The sequence below is a fragment of the Ictidomys tridecemlineatus genome, chromosome 2 (assembly GCF_052094955.1).
Source record: "Ictidomys tridecemlineatus isolate mIctTri1 chromosome 2, mIctTri1.hap1, whole genome shotgun sequence".
Classification (NCBI taxonomy): domain Eukaryota; kingdom Metazoa; phylum Chordata; class Mammalia; order Rodentia; family Sciuridae; genus Ictidomys; species Ictidomys tridecemlineatus.
In genome coordinates, this window is record NC_135478.1 from 214,922,122 (window position 1) to 214,943,779 (window position 21,658).

Sequence of the window (21,658 nt, forward strand, 5' to 3'; positions counted from 1 at the left end):
GGATTGTTGCAGGTCTATAGGATGACAAGGCCAGTGGACATGTACTTGTCCTTTGGGATACTTGCCTTAAAAGGAAATTTCATTTAGAGCCCTTCTGATCATAATATCTGGCGAAGATTTTGGCAGATGTGTGACAAAATTATTGTTGTAGCTGAGAAGCACTGAGGATTCAAAGGTGATTCTCCCGAGATGTGGGTAGAGGCTTTTGTATTAAATAAATGTTAAAGAGTAATCAGAGAGCTCATTTAATAGATGTTCTTCTATTTTTTCCTAAAATGAACATAATTTAGTTAAGTAGAGCAATTAGTAGTTTTATGATGAGCCATTTTAACAAAGAACTATTTTTTTATTTTTAAATAGCATAATTAAATAAAATATCATGCTGTTCTTAGTGATTTCATTAGCTACTCCTACTGGAACACAAACTGGTCAGACTCCAGACCATATCCAAGTTACTCCCCTTTCTTGCCAATAGCTTGCCCTAATCAAATACCATTAGGCAACCTATGGAGAGATAGTCCTGTAAACTCAGCCTTATAAAGTGGAGTGTGCATCAGAGGAAAGATGCACACTCCACTATCTATTTGAGACCTTAAAATAGCAAAGACCAGCCTCAGGGCTCAGGCAAGTTCTGTGTTTTGTGGACATCAACATAAATAATTGTCAGACTCTTGGTCATGGATTTTATGACACAGCCAATAGTAAATGTCACATGTAACTGTAGTGATGTGGTGACAAGAACTAAGCTCAGTCATGTTGGAAACAAAAAATAAATGAAAATTCTGTTACCTTCTCTCTCTCTGCCTGTTGGTGTTAACTGTACATATACAGATGACTGTCATGCTCTTCAATTGTTTTCTATTTTTAAATCTATGAAATATATGTAGGTGTGTGTATACACATATATATTCAAATAAATATATTTCTGTATGCATGTGTGAATTTGTATATGCATATATGAGTATGTGAACAGGGTGTTTATGATGTAACATACAGGTATCCATGTTTATCAGCGTTAACAGCGTTTCTCTTTGGGGACTGAGACAGGACACCAGTACAGAGGGACAGATGCCTTGATACAGCAGGGATACCCCTCTGTGCTATTATAACTTCTTACAAACAGCATGTGCTACTGTCATAAATAAAAAAGAAATCTAAATATTGTTAATAAAATCAACTTGTCACAAAAATGAAACTGTTGCCCCACATTTTCTAAGACATGAATATCATGGGGATTCTAGTAATCACATTTCAGAAATCATTTACTCAAGGGATTGTTACCAGGTCCAAATGAAAAGCAACTACCTGTTGAGTCCCTTATAACACTCACAGATCTGCAGCAATTATGAAAGATATGCAGCAATGGAGCATAGAGGCTGTCCACCAGTCATGAGCAATCTCACAGCCGGGCATTCACCAGCTAAATTCCGTCTCAGAACTTGCAATAGTTTTCAGTCATGGCCTCTGTTGAAGTCACCAGAAATCTCAAAGCAAAATTCCAAGTTATGGTGCTTATTCCCTTCTTGGTTTAGCAATCCTGTTCTTTATCAAGTCCTTAAATGTGACAAAGCCCAGCTTGATTGTGCTGTATTCCATTAATGGCATAATACGGAAATATGAGGTTCCAAAAATGACTACCTTTAAGGTTATAGAAGGTTGTCTTTGAATAATTCTCCATTTTCTATCCCTTCAGCGGCCTAATCTAGAAGTGGAATCACAGAATGGCCGGTGCCACACACAAAGGATTAAACACAGGAATGTTGGCTAGCTAGGTGGCCACTTCTTGCAGAAGTGTCCCTGCAGGCTTTTTGTAATAGCATTTTTATAGGTACAGATTTTTGTCCAAATTATGGAGGCTTCAGACCAGGACCAGACTATTGGCTGGCCTGATGGCCCACTAAAGGGGGTACAAAATACCTAAGCTGAGAGGGAAATTCATAGACCATATGGCTTTAGCTCTTTCTAAAGCCCAAACTGTCACACACAGCAACCAAATTTAAAAAAAAAAAAAATGCCACAGGAGGTAGATTCAATATTGAAGCCAGTAAATATGTGGCTGTTCTGCTCACTTTTTTTTTAAACCCCAAATCCTGGAGGTGTTTGCTTTTTCAAAGAGATAGCTCACATAGTGCTCCCCATCAATGTTGTAGGACTCTAATGCTTTTTTTTTTTTTTTAAACAGTTTCCAGATGCACCAGGACCCTTCCAGTAGTCAGTACTTCATCAGTCTTCATACCAGGGGTTTATTTGTGTCTTCCATTGGAGCTGTTTGAATTGGCCCATGGCCACCTGGTGCCCTAAATTTTCTCTGGGATGCTTTAAAGCACTCACAGAGAAATCTGAGATGGTAACTGATGAAAATGGAGTCCTTTATCCCAACCGTGGCAGCTGGGTAACTGACTGCCTGGCCAAATGTCTGGCTCAATCCAGGGAATGGAAGGCACCATTCAAAGCCAGATACCAGTCTGTTTTAAGGATTATATTATATTTCTGTCATCACAATGTTTCCTTGACAGTCCCACCAACTAAAACACTCCCTGCAGAAGCCCAGTAATTAAACTCTCCTGGAGCATATATTTTTCCCCCCAGCTTCTGGAAACAATCTACTGCAACCCCTCCTTCTCTGACTGTAAAATCCAAGAGAGAGTTCCAGGTCTGAGGCTGATAGATGGAAATGGATTACTCATAGCCAACCCATTCTCCCACAGCTGGAAACGATGCCAACCATTTGGTTTTGAAGTGACTAAGGAGAAACTGTGCTAAATAAAATTCCCATCCACTGACAGGCTGTTCTGAACGAATACAGTATATTACATCCATACTTTAAAAATGATGATTTGGGACCAAGATGTGATTCAGACAAATAATGTGTCACCACTGGCCCTTCACATTAGAGAAATGATCATTAATGGTCACATGCAGAAACACTAGGGGAGCGTTTGGTTGTGTCCAGGAGCAAAATGGAGCAAGCTCAGAAGATACCAGATTTAGCCAAAATAAAACCCTTGGACACCTGCGTTTATTTTTGACTCACACCCAACTCAAGTAGATATTTGGACAGAAAGTTAGAAGACTTTTTCTCCTGATATTTTAGTTATCACAGAGTCCCCCACTACCAGACATTTCTGGCTAGACTCCCACATTGCCACAGCACCAAGAACTGCCTGCAGAGAAAGAAGTATATTAGACTACCCCATACTTGGAAATAGGATTCTCAGGTATGAGCTCAGAACCTGACAAACAACAAACAAAGCATCCATCAGAAAGAGCCAGGCATTCTGGGAATCTGGCAGTGGGTGGGATTCCTTAAACAAGGCTTTTTCCTTGGGTCAAGACTTCCTGGAAATCATGAAAATGAACCCTAGAAGGAAAACCTTAAATGGACCCCCTCTCACAGCTGGATCCTAGAGTCTATGTTATTAGCTTCTGTGCAACATTCCAATGACTGTGTTCTTGCTCCAGTGTATTATCTTGACATATGTTGCTACTTCTGCTTTTGCTGACCCCTCACCCCAAGTCGATTAGGTTGCTTTCTATTATCACTCAACAAAGACTAGAACTAAACGTTGTTAGAGTGCTCCATTTCCTGTAACCACAGTTCCCACACCCTGCAATTTAAACAGCACTTGAAATTGAGTGGTTCTGCAAACTAGCTATGGGCCTTTGTTTAATCCTTTGCTCATCTCTATTGCAGCAAAAGGCAAAGATGGCTACACATAGGCAGTACGGAGCTGTACAAACAGCCCAAGCTGAACCCGTCCTGCACGGCTATCGGCAAACAGCCCAGCTGCCTGGGCCGACCCCTGGGTGACCTCTCTGAGGTACCTCTGAGCACAGACAGCTCCCATGCCACCTCACCAGGCCTCAGAGATTAGCCCACAAGTTGACATTATCCATGTGGCACTTTCCAGCTCCTATAGGATGAAACAGGAGGGGGAAGGGGAGGGCATGCAAAGAGTCACTAAGTAGTCTCGGTATCTTTAGTCTTGGAAATGGAAGTGGTTTTATAGTAATATTTCTGCAGAACAGCCAGAGGGGTTTTAAAAGACCTTCAGACAATCTTGTGGTCTTCAAAGACTGCATGGAAGGAAAGAGAAGAGATATCATATTTTTTTAAGTTGATGGTAATTACAGTAGAATTGTGTGGGACGGGGAAAAGATGGAAATGCATGGGGGAGGAGGGAGCAGTGCCTTTTATACAAACATCCTTTGAATCTGTAAAATAAATTATACAGGTGAACACAGAAGTTCATGCTACTTGCTGGAAGCAATAAGGATCAAATTTTGTGGAACTTGCATTCCACAAATCTCCAGGTAGCCTGCCTCCTTCTCCCTGGGCTATCACGTTCTGTTGTACATCTTGGTAGCCCTTAAAAACTGGTGGCATGGTCTCAGATAGATTCTTGCAGGAGACAGACAGATACATGGATTCCATCAGCTTCTTCCAGGGGAGCTGCCCAGCTGCCAGCAGGGCACAGGTGATTTGCTCACTCATCCTCTTGGCCCATCTACCAGGGTCAAACAGCAGTTTCCAGGTCCTCATGGCCAAGGATCTTATAGTTTTGGCGGCTTTCGAGGTAAGCAGCCAACTCTGGGTCCCCAGCCTGCTGTGCTCTGTCTTGAGGCGTCTTACCCTAGAGGTAGCAGTGAGAAGGAGAGAGATACAAACACTTGGAGTGAGACAAAATGCATATGTTATCAGAGAAACAGAGCTCCCCTCCACCCAGTGGGGAGGGGGTTACTCACTAATAAGGATCTTCCCATGTTTGCCCTGTTCCAGTTTACAAGACACTTTCAAATCTATTATCTTATCATGAGCATTATATCCAACATGTGAGATTAGCAAGTTAAAGAGTTTATCACTTTTGAGAGGTTAAACCTCGGGAAACAGAAGTCTGCAGAGTTTTACAGAGAGAGTGGCCCAGTGACTGTAGGGACACAGACCCTTTTTAGAAAGGGAGAGATAAAGCAGCATTAAAAAACAGGAAGTGAGCACTCTTATTTCTAGTTTAGATTCTATTATATTAAACTCTAGGAACTGACATGCTGAAGCTGAGAGGAAGGGCTACTCACAAGTAATCTGAAAGGTTTTCTTTGCTGGTTTCAGTCTTCAGTTAAGTTCTGCCCAATTTATAATTAACTAGCTGAATTGCTTCAAAATGAATTAATTTCTGAATATAAAATGATGGATATTGATTAAGGGAATCTTGGAAAAGTAAAAAAAAAAAGCATGAATAATAAAATAAAAATCACCAATCATTGCACTAAAATAGGAAAACCAGTTTCCATCTTCCATAAGTTATTTTTATCATTTCCTATACCTCTATGCATAATTTTCCTTATAAAAATAAAACCAAACTTTGCCTATATGCTGTTATATAACTTTTTTCACTTAATAATACATCATGATTTTATGTCATTACATCTTCAAAATATTTTAAATTATTACATAATTTCTTATAGCCTACTATAATGCTTTTTGTATATCTGTATATATACACCAAGCATTTGTATTTATGTTTGAATTTTTTTTTTGTACCAGGGATTGAACACAGGGGTGTTTAACTACTGAGAAAAATCCCCAGCCCTTTTTAAATATATTTTATTTAAAGACAGGGTCTTGCTAAGTTTCTTAGGACCTTACTAAGCTATTGAGGCTTTGAACTTGTGATCCTTCTGCTTCAGCCTCCCAGGCCACTGGGATTACAGATGTGTACCACCATATCTGGCTGTTTGAGAAGTTTTTAAAATGAGCCTGGTGAGTACAAATCTGCACTAAAGGGAGGCAGTGTGTCTATTTTTTCAAATGCCTGCTTAATGTCCCTTGACGTTTTCTAAACTTTTGTTCAATTATATTATTTTATCTATTTAAAAAGTCATATCAAGTTCTAAGGAAAAGGCACATTCATGATCATTATACCAAAGAAATGATTCCATGTATAAATGCACATGACTTCAAAACAATTATTAAAGGCTGGGCGCAGTGATGTATGCCTGTAATCCCAGTGGCTTGGGAGGCTGAGGCAGGAGGATCAAAAGTTCAAAGCCAGCCTCAGCAACTTAGTGAGGCTCTAAGCAACTCAGCAAAACCTTGTCTCAAAAAAAGGGCTGGGGATTGGCTCAGTGGTTAAGTGCCCCTGAGTTCAATCCCTGGTACCAATAATAATAAGAATAATAATCAGTAAAGAGTTTCATCTTTGTCTTCATCTCAGGTACCCAGTGAGTACCGCAGGCCTCACTCAACCTGCTCCAAGTAGCATACAAAGGTATGTAAGTAGAGGATTTAAGAACAGCAATGATGGCTCAGGAATCATTCTAAAACTTTAGAATTTAGCATTTAACCACTAGCTTAAGGTTCCCATAGTAATTCCTGTTCCATTTAGTGGGACTCCAAATTGATTTTTAAGGAACTTTTCTCTAATAAGAGAAATTCCTGAGACATTACTTCTTCCTAAATAATTCTAGGAGAAGATCAAGTTGTAATTATCATGTTCAGTGTTCTAGAACTATGTTCTAGCATTAAGTTACAGAATGCCTAAATTAAAGATCCTTAAAAGGAATGAAGCAGAGCTGTATTACTTACCCTGGAACATAATGTGGAGTGAAAACTCTTGTTATACAATATGGCATATATAGTATCACTTCACCCAATTTAAAAGAAATGGAGGAAAAATAGACAGACATATAAAGAGAGACCACTAAAAGTTTTATTGGGTTCGGGTCTAGGTTGTGGGATCCTTAGTGATTTTTGCTTTTGTTTTGTGTGTGTGTGTGTGTGTGTGTGTGTGTGTGTGTGTGTGTGTGTGTGTGTTTTCTATAGTATTAGTTTTCTGTGTGAGAATGTTCTATATTTATAGTCATAAAAATAATGAAGTTATTTGCATTTTGAAAAAGCACACATATACAAGACACAAAATTAGAAGAAATCCCAGAGAACCTTGAGTCCACTTAACTGATTAATAGAAAAATAAAAAGGGCAACCTGCTCACAGGCCAAGGCTCCTGAGTCCCAGTTTGTCCTTTATTTCATGTGTCTCCTATCTTTTCTTTTTTCTTTTTTAATAATTAAGTAGAAACTAGCCTTTGTGATAGATGGGCAGCTAACCTGCATGTTCTGAGTGGCCCCAGGCCAACCCCACCCAACAGGGACTGGTCCAATCTTGCCTACAATGTGCATGCTCCTCAGGTAGGTTAACAATCAAAGCCTCTGATACAAAGGTCATCTGGAGAGAGTATCCTATTGAGCAATTATCTGCCATTTGAAATAACATACTGAATTGGCTAGCCAGATGAGTAACTGACCAGCTAGAAACCGGGACACAGCCCAAGTATATTTGAAATGCTTAAAGCAGAATTGATACAGCAAGAGGGCAAGAATGCTGGTGTGTTGCCAGGGAACTGCAGGATTCCTAACAAACCAACCAGCTCAGAAAGGAAAGAGGTCTACTCAGGAGACTGTTATTTCACAATGCCTGCTGAAGTCTGAGCAATTTCTAGGGCAAAAACTGCACATATGCAGTCTCTTTACTTCAATTAAGTCTAGTGGAGCTGAAATCATTGATTAAACTTCTAAGTTAAATATGTGTCATGGCTACAGTTAGTTACTCAAAATCCAAATTACTCAGTGCTTGCTTAATGAAAGCCTCATCTATACATTAAAATTCTTCTCTGCAACTCTAGGGTAAGTGGTTGGCCATTCCTTGGAGTCTACCCAGGGTACTTTAAAACTCTCAGAGCTTATCAGGATTCTTTATAGGGTTGATCTTCTGTAGAAATACCCCCCCCCCCAGGCTCAGTCCAAGTTCAACTCTATTAAACTTCAACTGCGCCTTTACTCCATCTCTCCACCCTTTCTCTTCGGTGTTCTCACTACCTTCAAGATACCCATACACTCTAAATCCAGATTTATATAATTTTGGCTGCAAAGAAATCCATCACATTTCAAGCTACACTGCCTCAGGGTGAGGCAACAAAACAGATTATACAAACTGAGCATGAAAACCAACTTTGTTGTCACATCGTCCTTCTGGGAAAGTAGGATATTCTGTCACCAAATGAAAAAAGCCAATCTGCTAAAACAAAGACTCTTTGCTCAAAGAGGAAGTCCAAGGGCACACTCAACTTCTTTTAAGTTTCAGTTTCTGTACCAACAGTAATTCCCGCCCTATCTAATTTCTAGATTAACTTTTAGGGAATACTATTAAAGCCACAAATGGAAAGAAATTCTCAAAAATGAAAGAAAAATAGAGAGCCTCAGAAATACAGCAGATTTAAGACTGTAACCATCTCAAAGCTGGGAACCAAGCTCCAAAGAGGCAACAGGTAATCACTTTGGCATCCATGTAAGGAGCCACATAAAGAACAGATTTTAAATGGCATCGGATTCAGTACTGAAAGAGAAATCCCCAAGGAACTTCTCATTATCCAGGCCAAGGTTTTTGAACATAGTCCTGACCCCTTTCCTGGGGCTTTGGATCTCCCCTCCCCACAATTTGCCTGCTGGAGTTCAACTAACAACCCCCAAGTCCCAAGGCCAGCACGTTGAGAGGTTTATAAAGTGCCACAGGCCAGCAACACCCGCCCTTTGTGCTTATGCATTTAAAATGCACTTTCTCTAAAGGAAGCACTCTATTTTTTCCTCCTTTTTCCAAAGCCCCAGGCACTTCCATAAGCACAGAAAGGATGCCTGTGCTAGGGGCTCCAGCTAAGGCGACAGTGGCCACGATCCCAAGGGAGGGAGGATGTTTGCACTCGCTCATCCAGTTACCTTGGAGTCCGTCTTTCTCAGAGATGCTCCTGCATCCACCAGAAGCTGGCACACAGCCCGGTTCCGCTGGCAGGCAGCCTTATGCAGTGCAGTCTCACCCCTAAATCAAAGATGAAATGGGAAACACTCATAAAGGCGTTGGGGACAGGCTTGGGGGTGGAGGGGGGACAGAATGGTGAAGAGAATTATCCTACCCCCTACCATGCTGCTGCTGTCCTGTGCTCCTCAGCCTTTTCTCCTGAGGGCAGCTGAGATCAGGGCTGTGGGAAATTCCTGGGAAGGCGATCCAGGGGGTGTCTAAAACTTGACTTTCTCGTTGATTGACCATCATATCATATCTAGCTCCAGCCTCTTTTCTAAACATTATTGGTTAACTAGGCTTAGTGATTTTTTGTTTGTTAGTTTTTTTAAAATTTTCTATACTGCTTGACTTAGCATATGCTTGATGGCATTATCAAATAGTTCATAGCAGCACAATACACAATAGCTAGACTGTGGAACCAACCTAGATACCCTTCAATAGATGAATGGATAAAAAAAAATGTGGCATTTATACACAATGGAGTATTACTCTGCACTAAAAAATGACAAAATCATGGAATTTGCATGGAAATGGATGGCACTAGAGCAGATTATGCTAAGTGAAGCTAGCCAATCCCTAAAAAACAAATGCCAAATGTCATCTTTGATATAAGGAGAGCAACTAAGAACAGAATAGGGAGGAAGAGCATGAGAAGAAGATCACCATTAAACGGGGTTGAGAGCGGGGAGGGAAAGAGAGAGAGAAGGGAAATTGCATGGTAAAGGAAGGAGACCCTCATTGTTATACAAAATTACATATAAGAGGAAGTGAGGGGAAAGGGAAAAAAAACAAGAGAGAGAAATGAATTACAGTAGATGGGGTAGAGAGAGAAGATGGGAGGAGGAGGGGAGGGGGATAGTAGAGGATAGGAAGAGCAGCAGAATACAACAGACACTAGTGTGGCAGTATGTAAAAAAGTGGATGTGGAACCGATGTGAATCTGCAATATGTATACGGGGTAAAAATAGGAGTTCATAATCTGCTTGAATCAAATGTATAAAATATGACATGTCAAGAGCTTTGTAATATTTTGAACAACTAATAATAAAAAAATAAAAAATAAAATAAAAAGAATAATTGCATAGATTTGTCTGCACACCAAAATAATTCCCTCTGTGTCTCTGTTTGGGCAGAGCATGAAAGGTACTGGGTGGGGTGCCCAGGGAGCAGCATGAAAGGCCACCACTCTTCTGTGGCATCTCAGAATACTTGATTGACTCTACTTGGCCTTCAAAAGAAGATCTCCAGAAAACTTGACTTGAAAGAACCAGATTGGCCTCCACTCTGCTCACTTTGGGTTCTGTGTGAGTGGCGGGCAGAAGGAGGGGCAGCCCCAGAGGGTATGTGGGAGGCTCAGTGAGACTTTCAGGGGCCCAAGATCTCCAAGCAGGAAGCAGGCCTAAGACCAGCCTCTGGGAGAGCATAGTGATAACTTGTTTCCATCTGTGAAAGGCAGTCTAGGGAGGAATAGATTCCCATTCTGAGTTCCACAGTAAAAAGATGCTTAGTGCCATAGAGTTTCGTTTAAAAAAAAAAATCAAATGCAACCCATAGAAAAGGCAAACTGGGGCTAGTGGCAGCAGAACTCACAACAGTGCCACAGGGACATGCTGTGTACCAGCTCTACAGAGCAATGGTGGCTTCTAGTAACTCACAGCTGAAACCCTGCCCCCTGGCCCTCCATTCTAGTCAATCCCACTTTTGCCCTCTACCTATTTAGCTGCTCATCAACTAATTCTCTCCAATCCCACTCATCTTTATTCTACCAGGTTTATACAGAGAGAGGTAAATGTATTTATTGACGATTCTCAGCAGTTCAAGATGCTCCTGTGTGAAAATATCTTGTTTCTAGGAAGCTCTCATTGATGACGAGCATTGTCTATGCATGTAGTCATGATGGCAAATCATCAATTTTTATCATAAATTTTTTTTTATTCAGATTAGCCCTGCCTGCACAGTTATAAATACAGTTGATAGTGGACTTTTAATCAATGAAATTAAAATGACCTCATAGGCCTTATAGATTTTAGTCTTCTCCTAGAAATGTTCTGAAGAAAATAATCTAGACTAATGCAATGAAAGGCAACACTCACGTTTCACTGTCTGCCATGTCCAATAATTCAGAAGGTCCTAGACAAGAAGAAAGCAAGATGCCCATGAAAAATAAGCTCCAAACTAAACATTAACAGAGAAACTATAATCACAGAATGAAAATGCCATAGAAAGGTGAATTTTAAAGGAGTCATTTGGTGATAGGAATAATAAGACGAAAAGAAAACAAAGAAAAAAAGAATTCTTCTACCTCTTGATCACTGATCTCCCAATCAATCCCTTATCCTTCAGCCTGGAGCCCCCTTTCCTATACAAAGTCCCCTAAGACCCCACTGCACATATTGCATTAAACACCCTGCCTACATGACCTCTCTTTTCACATGCTGACCCTGTGGCTCATACTTGAGCTGGGAAGTAGGACTTATCATCTAACTTGGGACCATCCAAGGTCAATGGGGATATGGCATTACTTCACTAAGCACGAGACTTGACTAAGTATTTTCAAATTACCTACTGATTTGCCTCTCAATCTAGACTCCGGTAAATTTGTGGAAGATTTAGCCAGTGTTTTCCCCATCACTGTGTCCTTCTTAATACCCAACATAGAGCCTGGTGCCACGCCGATGCTTAAATATCTGGCTGAATGAATGAATAAACATGGCAGGAAGTACCTAATACAGTTTTAGGTACTGGGAATGTTACAATCCTTGGGATTTGTCTTTGTATTGGTGGAGATCATTATTATTGCAAATTAACTTACTTTGCATAATGTAAGAAATTTGGGGGGAAGACATTCTAAGTTTCTAACCATGAATTTGCCAAAGAAATGACTGTGATACCATTGAATTTCTAAGTTCTGTTCATCCCGGAGCTAAATCATCTTGACCTCATCGATTTCACATCTACTCTTCACTGGAGCGAGGTGAATCTGTTTTTTTAAGGAACACTGGGGATGCTACACAGAGCCTCGGGCATGCTAGCTAGGTAAGCACTCTACTGCTGAGCCACATTGCAGCCTCCTCCTGGTTTCTCCCTCTCTCCTTCCCTTACTCCCTCCTCTTTTTACTTTTTGTTCTAGTTGACAAGTAGACTTCCTAACAGGTCTCTGCCTGGAATGTAACTGCATGAAGAAAGTGTTATTTCAAAATAAGATGGTCTTTTATCACCTGGATTTCCAAGTTTCCATCTATCATCTACTGTTCATTCCCAAGTATGTGATGAAGTTTACAGCCTTACGCTGGAAACAACCCTTCCTTCATTGGTTCTTTAAGTTTCATTTATTCATGTCGGCTGAACTCATAAGGGCACAACTGATTGTTTCTCGATCTGGGAGCTTGATCCCTGACTCTCCCTACCCACAACAGCCTTTCTTTTTCTAATTTCATACCCAAACCCAACACATTTCTCAAAGCCTTGTCTGGACAAGTTCCTCTGACGAGATGATCTGTGATCTCAGTACTCCCATGATGCTTCCTTAGTTCTACCCTGTATCTCAAATTTCCTTGTCAAATGCTATGCCTTATCTCTTAAATTATTCTAAATCTCTTAAGGATCAAAATGCTTTTATTAATTTTGTATCCACCATGTACCTTATATGAATGAGTCAACAAACATTTAACTCGATTATCTTTTTTAATGTTTGAGAATATTCTTTTTTTAGTGGTTCTTTTCATGATAGATGACAGTAGAATCCATTTTGATATAATTACATAGCATGGAATATATTTTATTCTAATTGGAATCACATTCTTATGGATGTACAAATGGTGGGATTCACTGTGGTGTACTTCTGTTCCTTACTTCTGTGATTCTGATGAAATAAGAATGATAATCCTTCTCCCTCCACCTCATACACACATCCAAAGCAGACTAGGCAGGGACTAGGACTGAGGCTTCTGGCACTGCCCCTCTTGGTTTAAACTCTCAGTTCCAACACATGCTAGATGTTGGACAAGTTTGTAATGCCTTGGAGGTCACACATGCAAAGCTGAATTAATATTAATCTCAAAGGTTGTTGGGAGGTTTCCTGAGTCATTATGCATAACATGCATATAACAGTGTCCAGCCCACCATAAGCACCACTTAGAGTTTAGACAGTGATAACTGTCCTGTTCCCTGTCATACACAGCTGATCACATCAATCAAATGGGACATGAGTGTAGGAAGATGACACAGAGGACCATTCACTCCCACTGGCATTTGAAGCCACTCAAGCTCTAGGCCAGAGAACCAAGCACTCCATGCCTTTTCAGTTGCAGACAAGGCATCCTCCTTCTGAGGAGCTCCAGATACCTTCAGCAAACCTTTGAATCCTATCACTGTGGAAGGAACTCCAGGAACACAAACAGCCTGGTCTCACTGGTAGCTAGGCCCCCATCATGACTGCTAATTGTACCCAACTGAGGCAACAGAGGCCTCTTTATGCAGCACCTCCTCCTTTAGGCAGCACTTCCTGTCAATCAGAGCTGCATCCACCATGGGTCCAGTGACCCCCAGGGTCCAAGCTTCTATGCATGGGAGGGAACATGAAATATTTTAATTCATTAGCAACAAGGGTTTGACAATCTAAGGGTGGGGACAAGGAAAAGAAGGGACATTGCGCCTCACCATATCTGAACAGGATAAAAACAGAATCATTAAAAGTGTAGCCAACTCAGTTATTCCAATGCTGATTTTCCAGTTTGTGCTTCTGGCATGCCTGTGGCCAGAGAAGAGGTATAGACACTGAAACAGACACTTGCTCTTAATTAACATCTAAAGAAACTCTAGTTAAAGGGTTGGGGTATGACTTGGAATGACTAATTTATTTAACCCCAAAGTCCTTTCTCCTTCCATTAACACAATACTGAAACTTTTTTTTTAACTTATTATTATTTTTTTAAGTGCGGGGATTAAACACAGTCCCCAGGGCCTGTGCATGCTAGGCAGGCACTCTACCATTGAGCCCCATCCCCAGCCCACTAGAACATTTTGTGCACTGGCAGGCAAATGACCAATGAAAAAAGGGAATGGTGGCAGTCAGCTCATTACAGATGGCAGTGGGGAGCTGCTTTTAATAGCACAGGTACATTTTCTCATCATTTTGTGAGCCTGCTTTCAAAGGCCTATGTTTGCATTGTGCTAGCAAGAAGGGGGCTGCACAGTAAGCCACAAGAAGAGTGGCTGCCAGGTGTATCACAATACAAGGTGTGCCATCCCTCTTGGTTTGTTCTGCACTGACAAATAACCAGTTTAGAACCATGCTCTAAACTAGCCTGTACTGTTTAGTCACCTTGCTGCAAGATTTGAATGGGGTTGGTCAGAGAACTGGAACATAATAAACAAAGGTCACAAGAATTTTCTTGAAGGATAAAATGTATTAAAAAAAAAATAGCACCTAAACCAGGTGTGGTAGCACACGCCTGTGATTCCAGTGGCTCAGGAGGCTGAGAAAGGAGGATTGCAAGTTCTAAGACAGCCTCAGCAATTTAGCAAGACCCTGTCTCAAAATAAAAAATGAAAAAGGGCTGGGGATATGGCTTAGTGGTTAAGTATCTCTGGGTTCTATCCCTGGTACCAAAAACAACAACAACAACAACAACAAAATAGCTCCTAAGATTTTTGGAAAGTTGGGTCTCACTAATTAAAAAGGACAAAAAAGAAAAAAAAGAGAAAAAAATTAAAGACTGATTTTCTTCAATTTATACAACAAGCACATGCAGCTCCTCTGCCTTCTGGTTATTTGTATCTCATGTCTTTTGCTAGAATAAGGAATCAAGAAGACATATGCATGAGTTTGGATTAATAACCTAACCTCATAATGCTTCTGTTTTTACCATCTGTCAAATGGAAATTAAATGTGCTAATACATTTAGCATCTAGCTCAATAAACTTTAGTGTAATGAGTGCTGTAGATTTTTTTTTCCTCCAAAGTGTCTAGGACAATTAATTTTTTAAAATGAATGATTGTCATGTTTAAATCATACTAGATCCCAGACCACATGTTTCTCCTCAGAGAACTATTCATAATTGAAACATGGATTTAAAGGACTGGACCGTGTGGGAAATCGTCTGGAAAGTAAAGAACAATCTCGTAAGGGGACATATACATCAGTATGCAGGCCAAGTCCGAAGAACATGAAAGGAGGCAAAACTTCAAAATCTTTCAAAATGAGAAGCAAGCATGGTGGTAAGTGGTCCAGCTCTCCTAACTGCAAGGACTCAGTCCCTGGGCTCTTCCCTGAGCCACGCTGTTTCTTGCTGGTGCAACTCTGACTCTATCATCCATATTGCATTTGTGTTATATTCGACGTGCCTTTTGTACCATGCATTCTTTAATTTGCTTCCCACACCAATGCATCCAAATCCCCTTTGCTATTCCTTCCACCTCCCCATAGCCTCTCTCCCTTCCTCCCTCTCTCAGGACTCATTTCCCATTAGTCTCCCTGACACTGCCAGCAGACCATTCCAAATCCTCCTCTGCCCAGAGACAAAGGCTGCACAGATGTGGTGAGAGCTGGCACTGGGAATGCTAACCGCACTGTCATCCTGGCCCAGCAGGAAAGTGGTCGTTTCTCTCTGGGACCAGAGGCAGAAAAGGGGAGGGGGGGGGTGTTTAAAAAAAAAGAAAAAAGAAAGATTGAAGGCAGAAAAAGAGGGAAGACAAAATAACCCATTGAAATCAAAAAGGAAATGCATGAGTGAGATTTCTATCAGGAAAAACAGTGGGGGGCAATGGGGTAGGCCTGGGGAGAATAAAAACAAAAGAGCCAAATGCCCAGGGCGTAGTGGAACAAAACAACACAAAAGTCTCTTGGAGGGGTAAACTAGGGGGAGGGAGCCCGCGAAAATGATGGCTGAAAGGAGTTGAAAAGTGGGAACCACCATGGGGAATCTCAGCATCCTTAGCCTCTGCCCTGTCTCTGGAAAGGTTAGCTCTCTTCCTCCTGGGTTCTCTTTTCAACCCTCTAAATGCCCAGATTCCAGTTTTTCATAAAGGAAAGCTGCGCACTGTATGTAGGAGAGAAGAAGGCCAAAGAAAGAGGCCTCATGTGGCTTTTTCAGAACAAACCACACATCTCACTTCCTGCGGTCCTCAGCCAGTTTGAAAGAGTCTTAGAAGAGAAATACACTGTGGATCCTCCTGTCAGGGAAGACAACCATCTCCCACGACTCTTGTTCAGCAGGTGTTTTCTTGATCCTGAACCACACTCCTTACCCTAAATGACCACTGAAGAAGCAGGCACAGCAGAGGGGGAGGTGCTTACAGCAGTAAGGGTGCCCCGAGCCTTGTACAAGCTGAGAGCCACATGTCACTTATGAACCTTGAAAGGGACCCACTGAATCCACGGGAAGCAAAGGCACCTTTTGTCAGGTCTTTCAACATATTTTGGATTTATAATATCTGAAGCTGCAGGAAAGACATGGGCCAGCATGGAACCAAATTGTAAAAAATAAAAAGAGATCCAGAGATTTGCTGCATTCAGGAACTAGGAGGAGTGTGTTCTCTGGATCTTTGGCATGGCATAAAGATTTCATTTATTTAGTTTTTTTTTTTTAATTTACATGGATTCAAACTGATCAGACTTACCTACTGCAAATCTGTTGCTTATTTTTAAATATGATACCATAGTCTGGTCAACAATCCTAAATGGCTTCTGGAAGCCCTTTAGAAAAGGCACTGCACTTTGGTTAGGCCAGGGTAATTCCAAAGTTATCATCAGTCCTAAGGAAAGACTATTTCAATCAGCAGAGATCCCATTAAAAGTGATTACAGAGTAGAGATAGGGTAAGGTTTTCATTTACTTGTTCCTGATTTCAAGAACGGGATAATTTAAAGGGGCTTCTATAATTTAAAAGAGATGAATGGTTCTGCGAAGGTAGTATTCAATTTCAAAATGCACAGGTTAATATACATTGTATCAGCAATAAAAGATGTTAAAAAAATGAGCATTTAGCTCTTGCAGAACCAGATAAATTTGACTACCAAAAGATTTCACATTCAAAATTTTAAAAAAATTTCACATTCCTATTCTTAAGTGAATAGAAATGACGAAATGGATGATTTTTTAAAAATTGGTAATGTGTATCAGATTGATAAAAATGCATTTCAACAAAGATCAACTGCAAATGAATTTTCATTACTTGACTATAATAGTAAAGTTCAAAAATACCATCTACCAAAAATGTCGTGATTCTTGGACTGCCAATTGGAAGATTTAAGTTCAATCAGAAGAGATCTATTTACTTCACTATCTCCAGTCTTTCTCCTGGGCATCTCCTAACCCACTGGAGATTCTGATGGGTCAGGAAATATCTGAGACCTCTGGAACTCTTTCCTGTGAATGAAGTTAGATAATGACTTGGAATCTTGAGTCTTTTTTCTTTTTCTCTTGAGCATAAACATTAAACCAATTAACAAACTCTAACCAAAGCACTAATCTGCTACTATCTATAATCTGAATTTGGGTGCCAATTAAGTAGGCCACATGTTCACTATCAGCTCTCAAAGTCTTCCAGGATCTCAGTGGACCTTATGTCCTCAGACACATTGAGCTTCCACATCTTCTCCTTTCAATTAGCCTAGCCAAGCAGACCCCACCCACAACACCCTGCCCACCCCCAACTCCCCCTTTTTCCTGTTCTTTATTCCTAGAAATACTGTAAACATGAGAAACTAACATAACAATAGAGACTGTCTTTATTAATGCTTCTAACAAGCTCTTAGAGACAGGTGCTCTAGGCCAAATCCAGCAGAGGATCTAACACCAAATTATTCCTCAAAATCCCAGTTAGAAAATGCTCTGGGAGGTGAGTATGGCTGGCCACAGAGGACAAAGGAGTACCAGGCATTTCAAGGAAAATAAAAGCATGACTTAAAAAGATGAATGGGATTCCAATAGAAGAAACTGAGAAACTACAAAGATCTTTTTTAAAAAAAATCAGAGTCATAAATTCTCAGAATGATCAACTACAAATATGGATTAGGTAGCTGATCCCAATCAGTTAATTTACAAAAAAAAAAAATTAGAAAAATAAAACACATTATGCCAGACTGCATTTAATTTTGTCCTTTACTTTTTAAAAATTAATGATCCAATAATAGCCTATATGGGGCTCCATATGATGATGGCTTCTATTAATTGCTTGGTTAGGATGACCCACAACTATCAGTGATCTGTAAGCCTGGCTGCTTCAAATAAGCTGGAAGAGTCAGTTAAAATGGGATTAGCAGTCTTTCTCCCATTGTGAAGACAGCCTGGGTGAATGCCAATTTAGAAGATGCCTCTACTTCATGCAGGAGTGGTCTTTGGTAAGTTCTTGTGCCTACTCACCATGGTCCAGGATATATTTCACAATCTCCCCGTTGCCGGTTTTGGCTGCGTAGTGAAGCAGTGAACAGTGGTCTGGTCCCTGAATTAGCAGACTGCCTCCATTTTTATAGCTTTCTATTAGCTGAAAGGGAGAAGCATGGAAAGAGGCTCAGGTAGAATCCAGAACAAGAACAGCTAAGTCCTCATAAAATAAGACTCACGTAGCAACCTCCAAATGTTTCTAGCCTCAGAGGACATAGAAAAAAGTCAAAGAGATGAAGTGGATTTTTGGACTGTGATATTACTCACATAGATGGCTGGTGTCTCACCTGGCTCTGGTGAAGGTCTGTGGTATTCAATGGTCCAAGGAAACTGAAACTTTCTCAATTACTGTTCTCCTTCCTCTTCTAAACTCTAGTCTCTGTCCCATGGGAGTGAGGGGTAAAGACAGCAAAAACTTCCCTTCCCTAGGTTGGCTCAGCACTCTTTCAAGGGAGAGAATAGTTATTGCTATAAGCAGAAAGAGAGCATGGCCGATAGTTAAGCTGCTTTCCTGTGTGCTTTAGCTTTTCTTCAATCTAAAGAAGCTGACTACCAAATAGAAGAGCCGCTTCTCATTTTCCTGAAGACAAGCATTTACACGCACACATGCATACACCACTGTGTATGGCTCCCTTGCTCATCCAGACCTCAGCCTGGCCTGGTGCCTTCTGAGGATCATCTAGTACATACCCAAAAAGGCTAGAGATGATCCATGGGATGAAAACGGAAATGATGAAGAGAAGGATGTATTTAGTTCTGTGGGAGGAAAGACTGGGAGTGGGGGGAAACAATTTGGCCGCCTGAGAATAAGGTGGCTACAGGAGGAGGTAGTCTAGGTTCATGAAGGATAGAATGCTGTAGAAAGTGCAAATAGGGTCCTGTTCTCCAAATGGCAGCATATTTGAACAAGAAGAGCTTTCGTGACATTTCTAAAGGGCAGTTAGAAGATCATAAGCAGGGAAAACAGAAACAAAGCTGAACGTGACTCAGTCATTGGTCTACAGGCCTTTCAGGCAACTCAGAAGACAGAGGTGTCAAGAATTATAGTGATAGAGGGGGATACTATGAGGATAGCAGAGGCCCACCAGGTGACCACAAAGCACTGGATACAAAAGGAGCCCTGCAATCCTGCCTAGAAAAATAGATGAAGAAGAATAGCTGAATGGAGGCCAAGGACTCATGGGAATCCCCATCCCTAAACTGTAGGGCAAGAGGATGGGGAGAAGTAGCCAACATTCCTCTCATGACCCGACAGAATCCTGCTCTGCCCAACTGCACTGGCACCCTTTCCTTGGGGACAGATCCAGAAAGAATGGATGCAGTACAGACCCAACCAGATCCAGTTGCCCAGCAGCCTTGACCCTGTCTTTCTAAGGGCTTTTAGACACTGGGAATCTTTAGTGAGCCGTGGGCATCCTATGCAGCCCAGCTGTTTAGGAGCTGTATGACAGCCCTCCCCCTGAGCGGCTCCTGGGATCTTCTGTTCCCTAGTCCTTCTCTCCTTCTCTCTCCTAAAAATATACACATACACACAACAACCAGTTTAATACTTAATTTGTACTGTACTTTCTATGCATAAGAGAGAAACAGAAAATTGAGAAGAATGAGAAAAAAGGTACAAAAGAAAAAGACTAAAAAAGAAAAAAAAAACTTCAGCCACTGTATTTCATCTCTCTGTAAATAAGTTGTTATTAGGTTACTTTTTAGCCATCTAGGACATCATTATAATGTAGAATGCAGAAAGACATCCAGCTGGACATAGTGATTTTCTATATTTCAAATAGAAATATAGAAAATATTTTTGCCAATTACTGAAAATGTGTGGTGCTATCCAAGGACCTGGAATGTTGGCTGCCTACACTAAAAGCACACAGAAAATCAAATGAAAGGGTTTCGGATATAAGGTGCTTTGCAAAATGTCCCGCTGAGAGGTTCTCCAGGGGCGAGGATGCGCCTTGCTCTCCTCTTTACTTCCCACAGGGCCTACCGGAAGTCCTTGCAGGAGCATAGGATGGTGCTGGTCCACTGCTGGGAAAGGCAATGAACGCACAGGTACACTGCTCAGTGGGGCACTTCTCCCCTTGGTACCCATGGAGTGACACTATGATCTGGACAACAGCACGGGTAATACCATTTTCATAATTATGTGCCCATATATGACAATTGGCCAATAGGTTTACAACCTTCTATTACTCTGATAGTAACCTGTTGATATAAAAATGTTGTACAGGTAGGCCTTGATTTATCTGATATATACTTTAAAAAACAATGGTGGTGCTTCTCAGTTTTCTTCTAAGGCATATGGCTAGTCAATCTGACCTGGAACTTTCCTACTCTGCTGATGGGTAAGGCACAGCCTCCACTCTATACATACAGCAGGTCAGTGCTGCTGATGTTACACAGGGACATATGATATGGGTCCCCATGCCTGAAAATGATATGAGACCAGATAGACATTTTAGAACACTCATAGACTACATTATACAAGACATGTTTTTATCCCCACCATTTTTAGCTGTTAAAAAAATGATAAACACTGTAAAATGAGAAAATAGCTAACATTTTTTGAGCCTTTCTATATAATACAGACCATCATGACAATATTACTTGCATGATAACATTCAATCCTCATAGCAAACCAAAAAAAGGGGCCATATTATTGTCCTGTTTTATGGATAAAGAAATTGAGGCACAGAGGGAATTCAATAATGGCTCAAAACCCCACGAGTAATGGGGGCCAAGTAAAGTAGGGCCAAGATCTGAACTCAGGCAGGCAGCCTGACTTCAGAATTTATAGTCCCTCCCAAGGCAGCAGTGACCATTTCCTTCCTGAGAACTAAATTCACCAGAAAAAAAATGGGCACAAATAAGATGTTCAAAATGGACCAGTTGATCTTTAGGCTAAGAATGATCCACAAAGCATCAAACTATAACAACGGAAGATGTGTCACAGGGGTCACTCCCAGAGAATGCATTTGTGGGTATTGCCCAAGTTATTCTTTAAAACGTATTCATTTCAATATCTGTCTGAAAAGAAATCCTTTACTTTCTCAAATGTCAGCTTCTACAGAGCAGGAACTCTGGGCACTGTGGCCCTGTCCCTGGGTGGATGGTTCATTGTAATGAGTTCAGGCAAATCCCAGGGCATTTTCCCATAGACCCTCTGCTGTTGGGAATGAAGAGAGACTATGAGGGCTCCCCTCTCTCTGTGCTCTGTTCTCAACAATATCCTTCCTCCTTCTCAGCCAATGCAGACAGCGGGGAGATAATCCATAAGCAGGATCTTGAAAATTTGGTGAACAATATCATTTGTTTTTGAAAATTCTTAATGAATCACCTAATTTGCAAAGAGAGATATCTTACCTTCATAAGATCACCAGCTATTACTGCCTGCAAAATTGCTGTGAAAGACAAAACAGAGATG

The 21,658-nt window shown here is 40.9% G+C and overlaps 1 protein-coding gene across 12 annotated transcripts in view; it reads right to left on the minus strand.

The window, feature by feature from the left end:
• Positions 1-2,997: 2,997 nt before the first annotated feature.
• The window catches only part of Dgki (diacylglycerol kinase iota), a 425,847-nt gene continuing 407,186 nt past the window's right edge, over positions 2,998-21,658 (minus strand). For all 12 annotated transcript variants that reach the window (XM_078040589.1, XM_078040592.1, XM_078040591.1 and 9 more), the window contains 5 exons: positions 21,598-21,635; positions 18,214-18,334; positions 10,942-10,978; positions 8,767-8,866; positions 2,998-4,634 (listed from right to left, as the gene is read on the minus strand). In XM_078040589.1, coding sequence (XP_077896715.1) covers positions 4,518-4,634; positions 8,767-8,866; positions 10,942-10,978; positions 18,214-18,334; positions 21,598-21,635 — 413 coding nt within the window. In that variant the 3' untranslated portion in view covers positions 2,998-4,517. The remainder of the gene's footprint in view (positions 4,635-8,766; positions 8,867-10,941; positions 10,979-18,213; positions 18,335-21,597; positions 21,636-21,658) is intronic.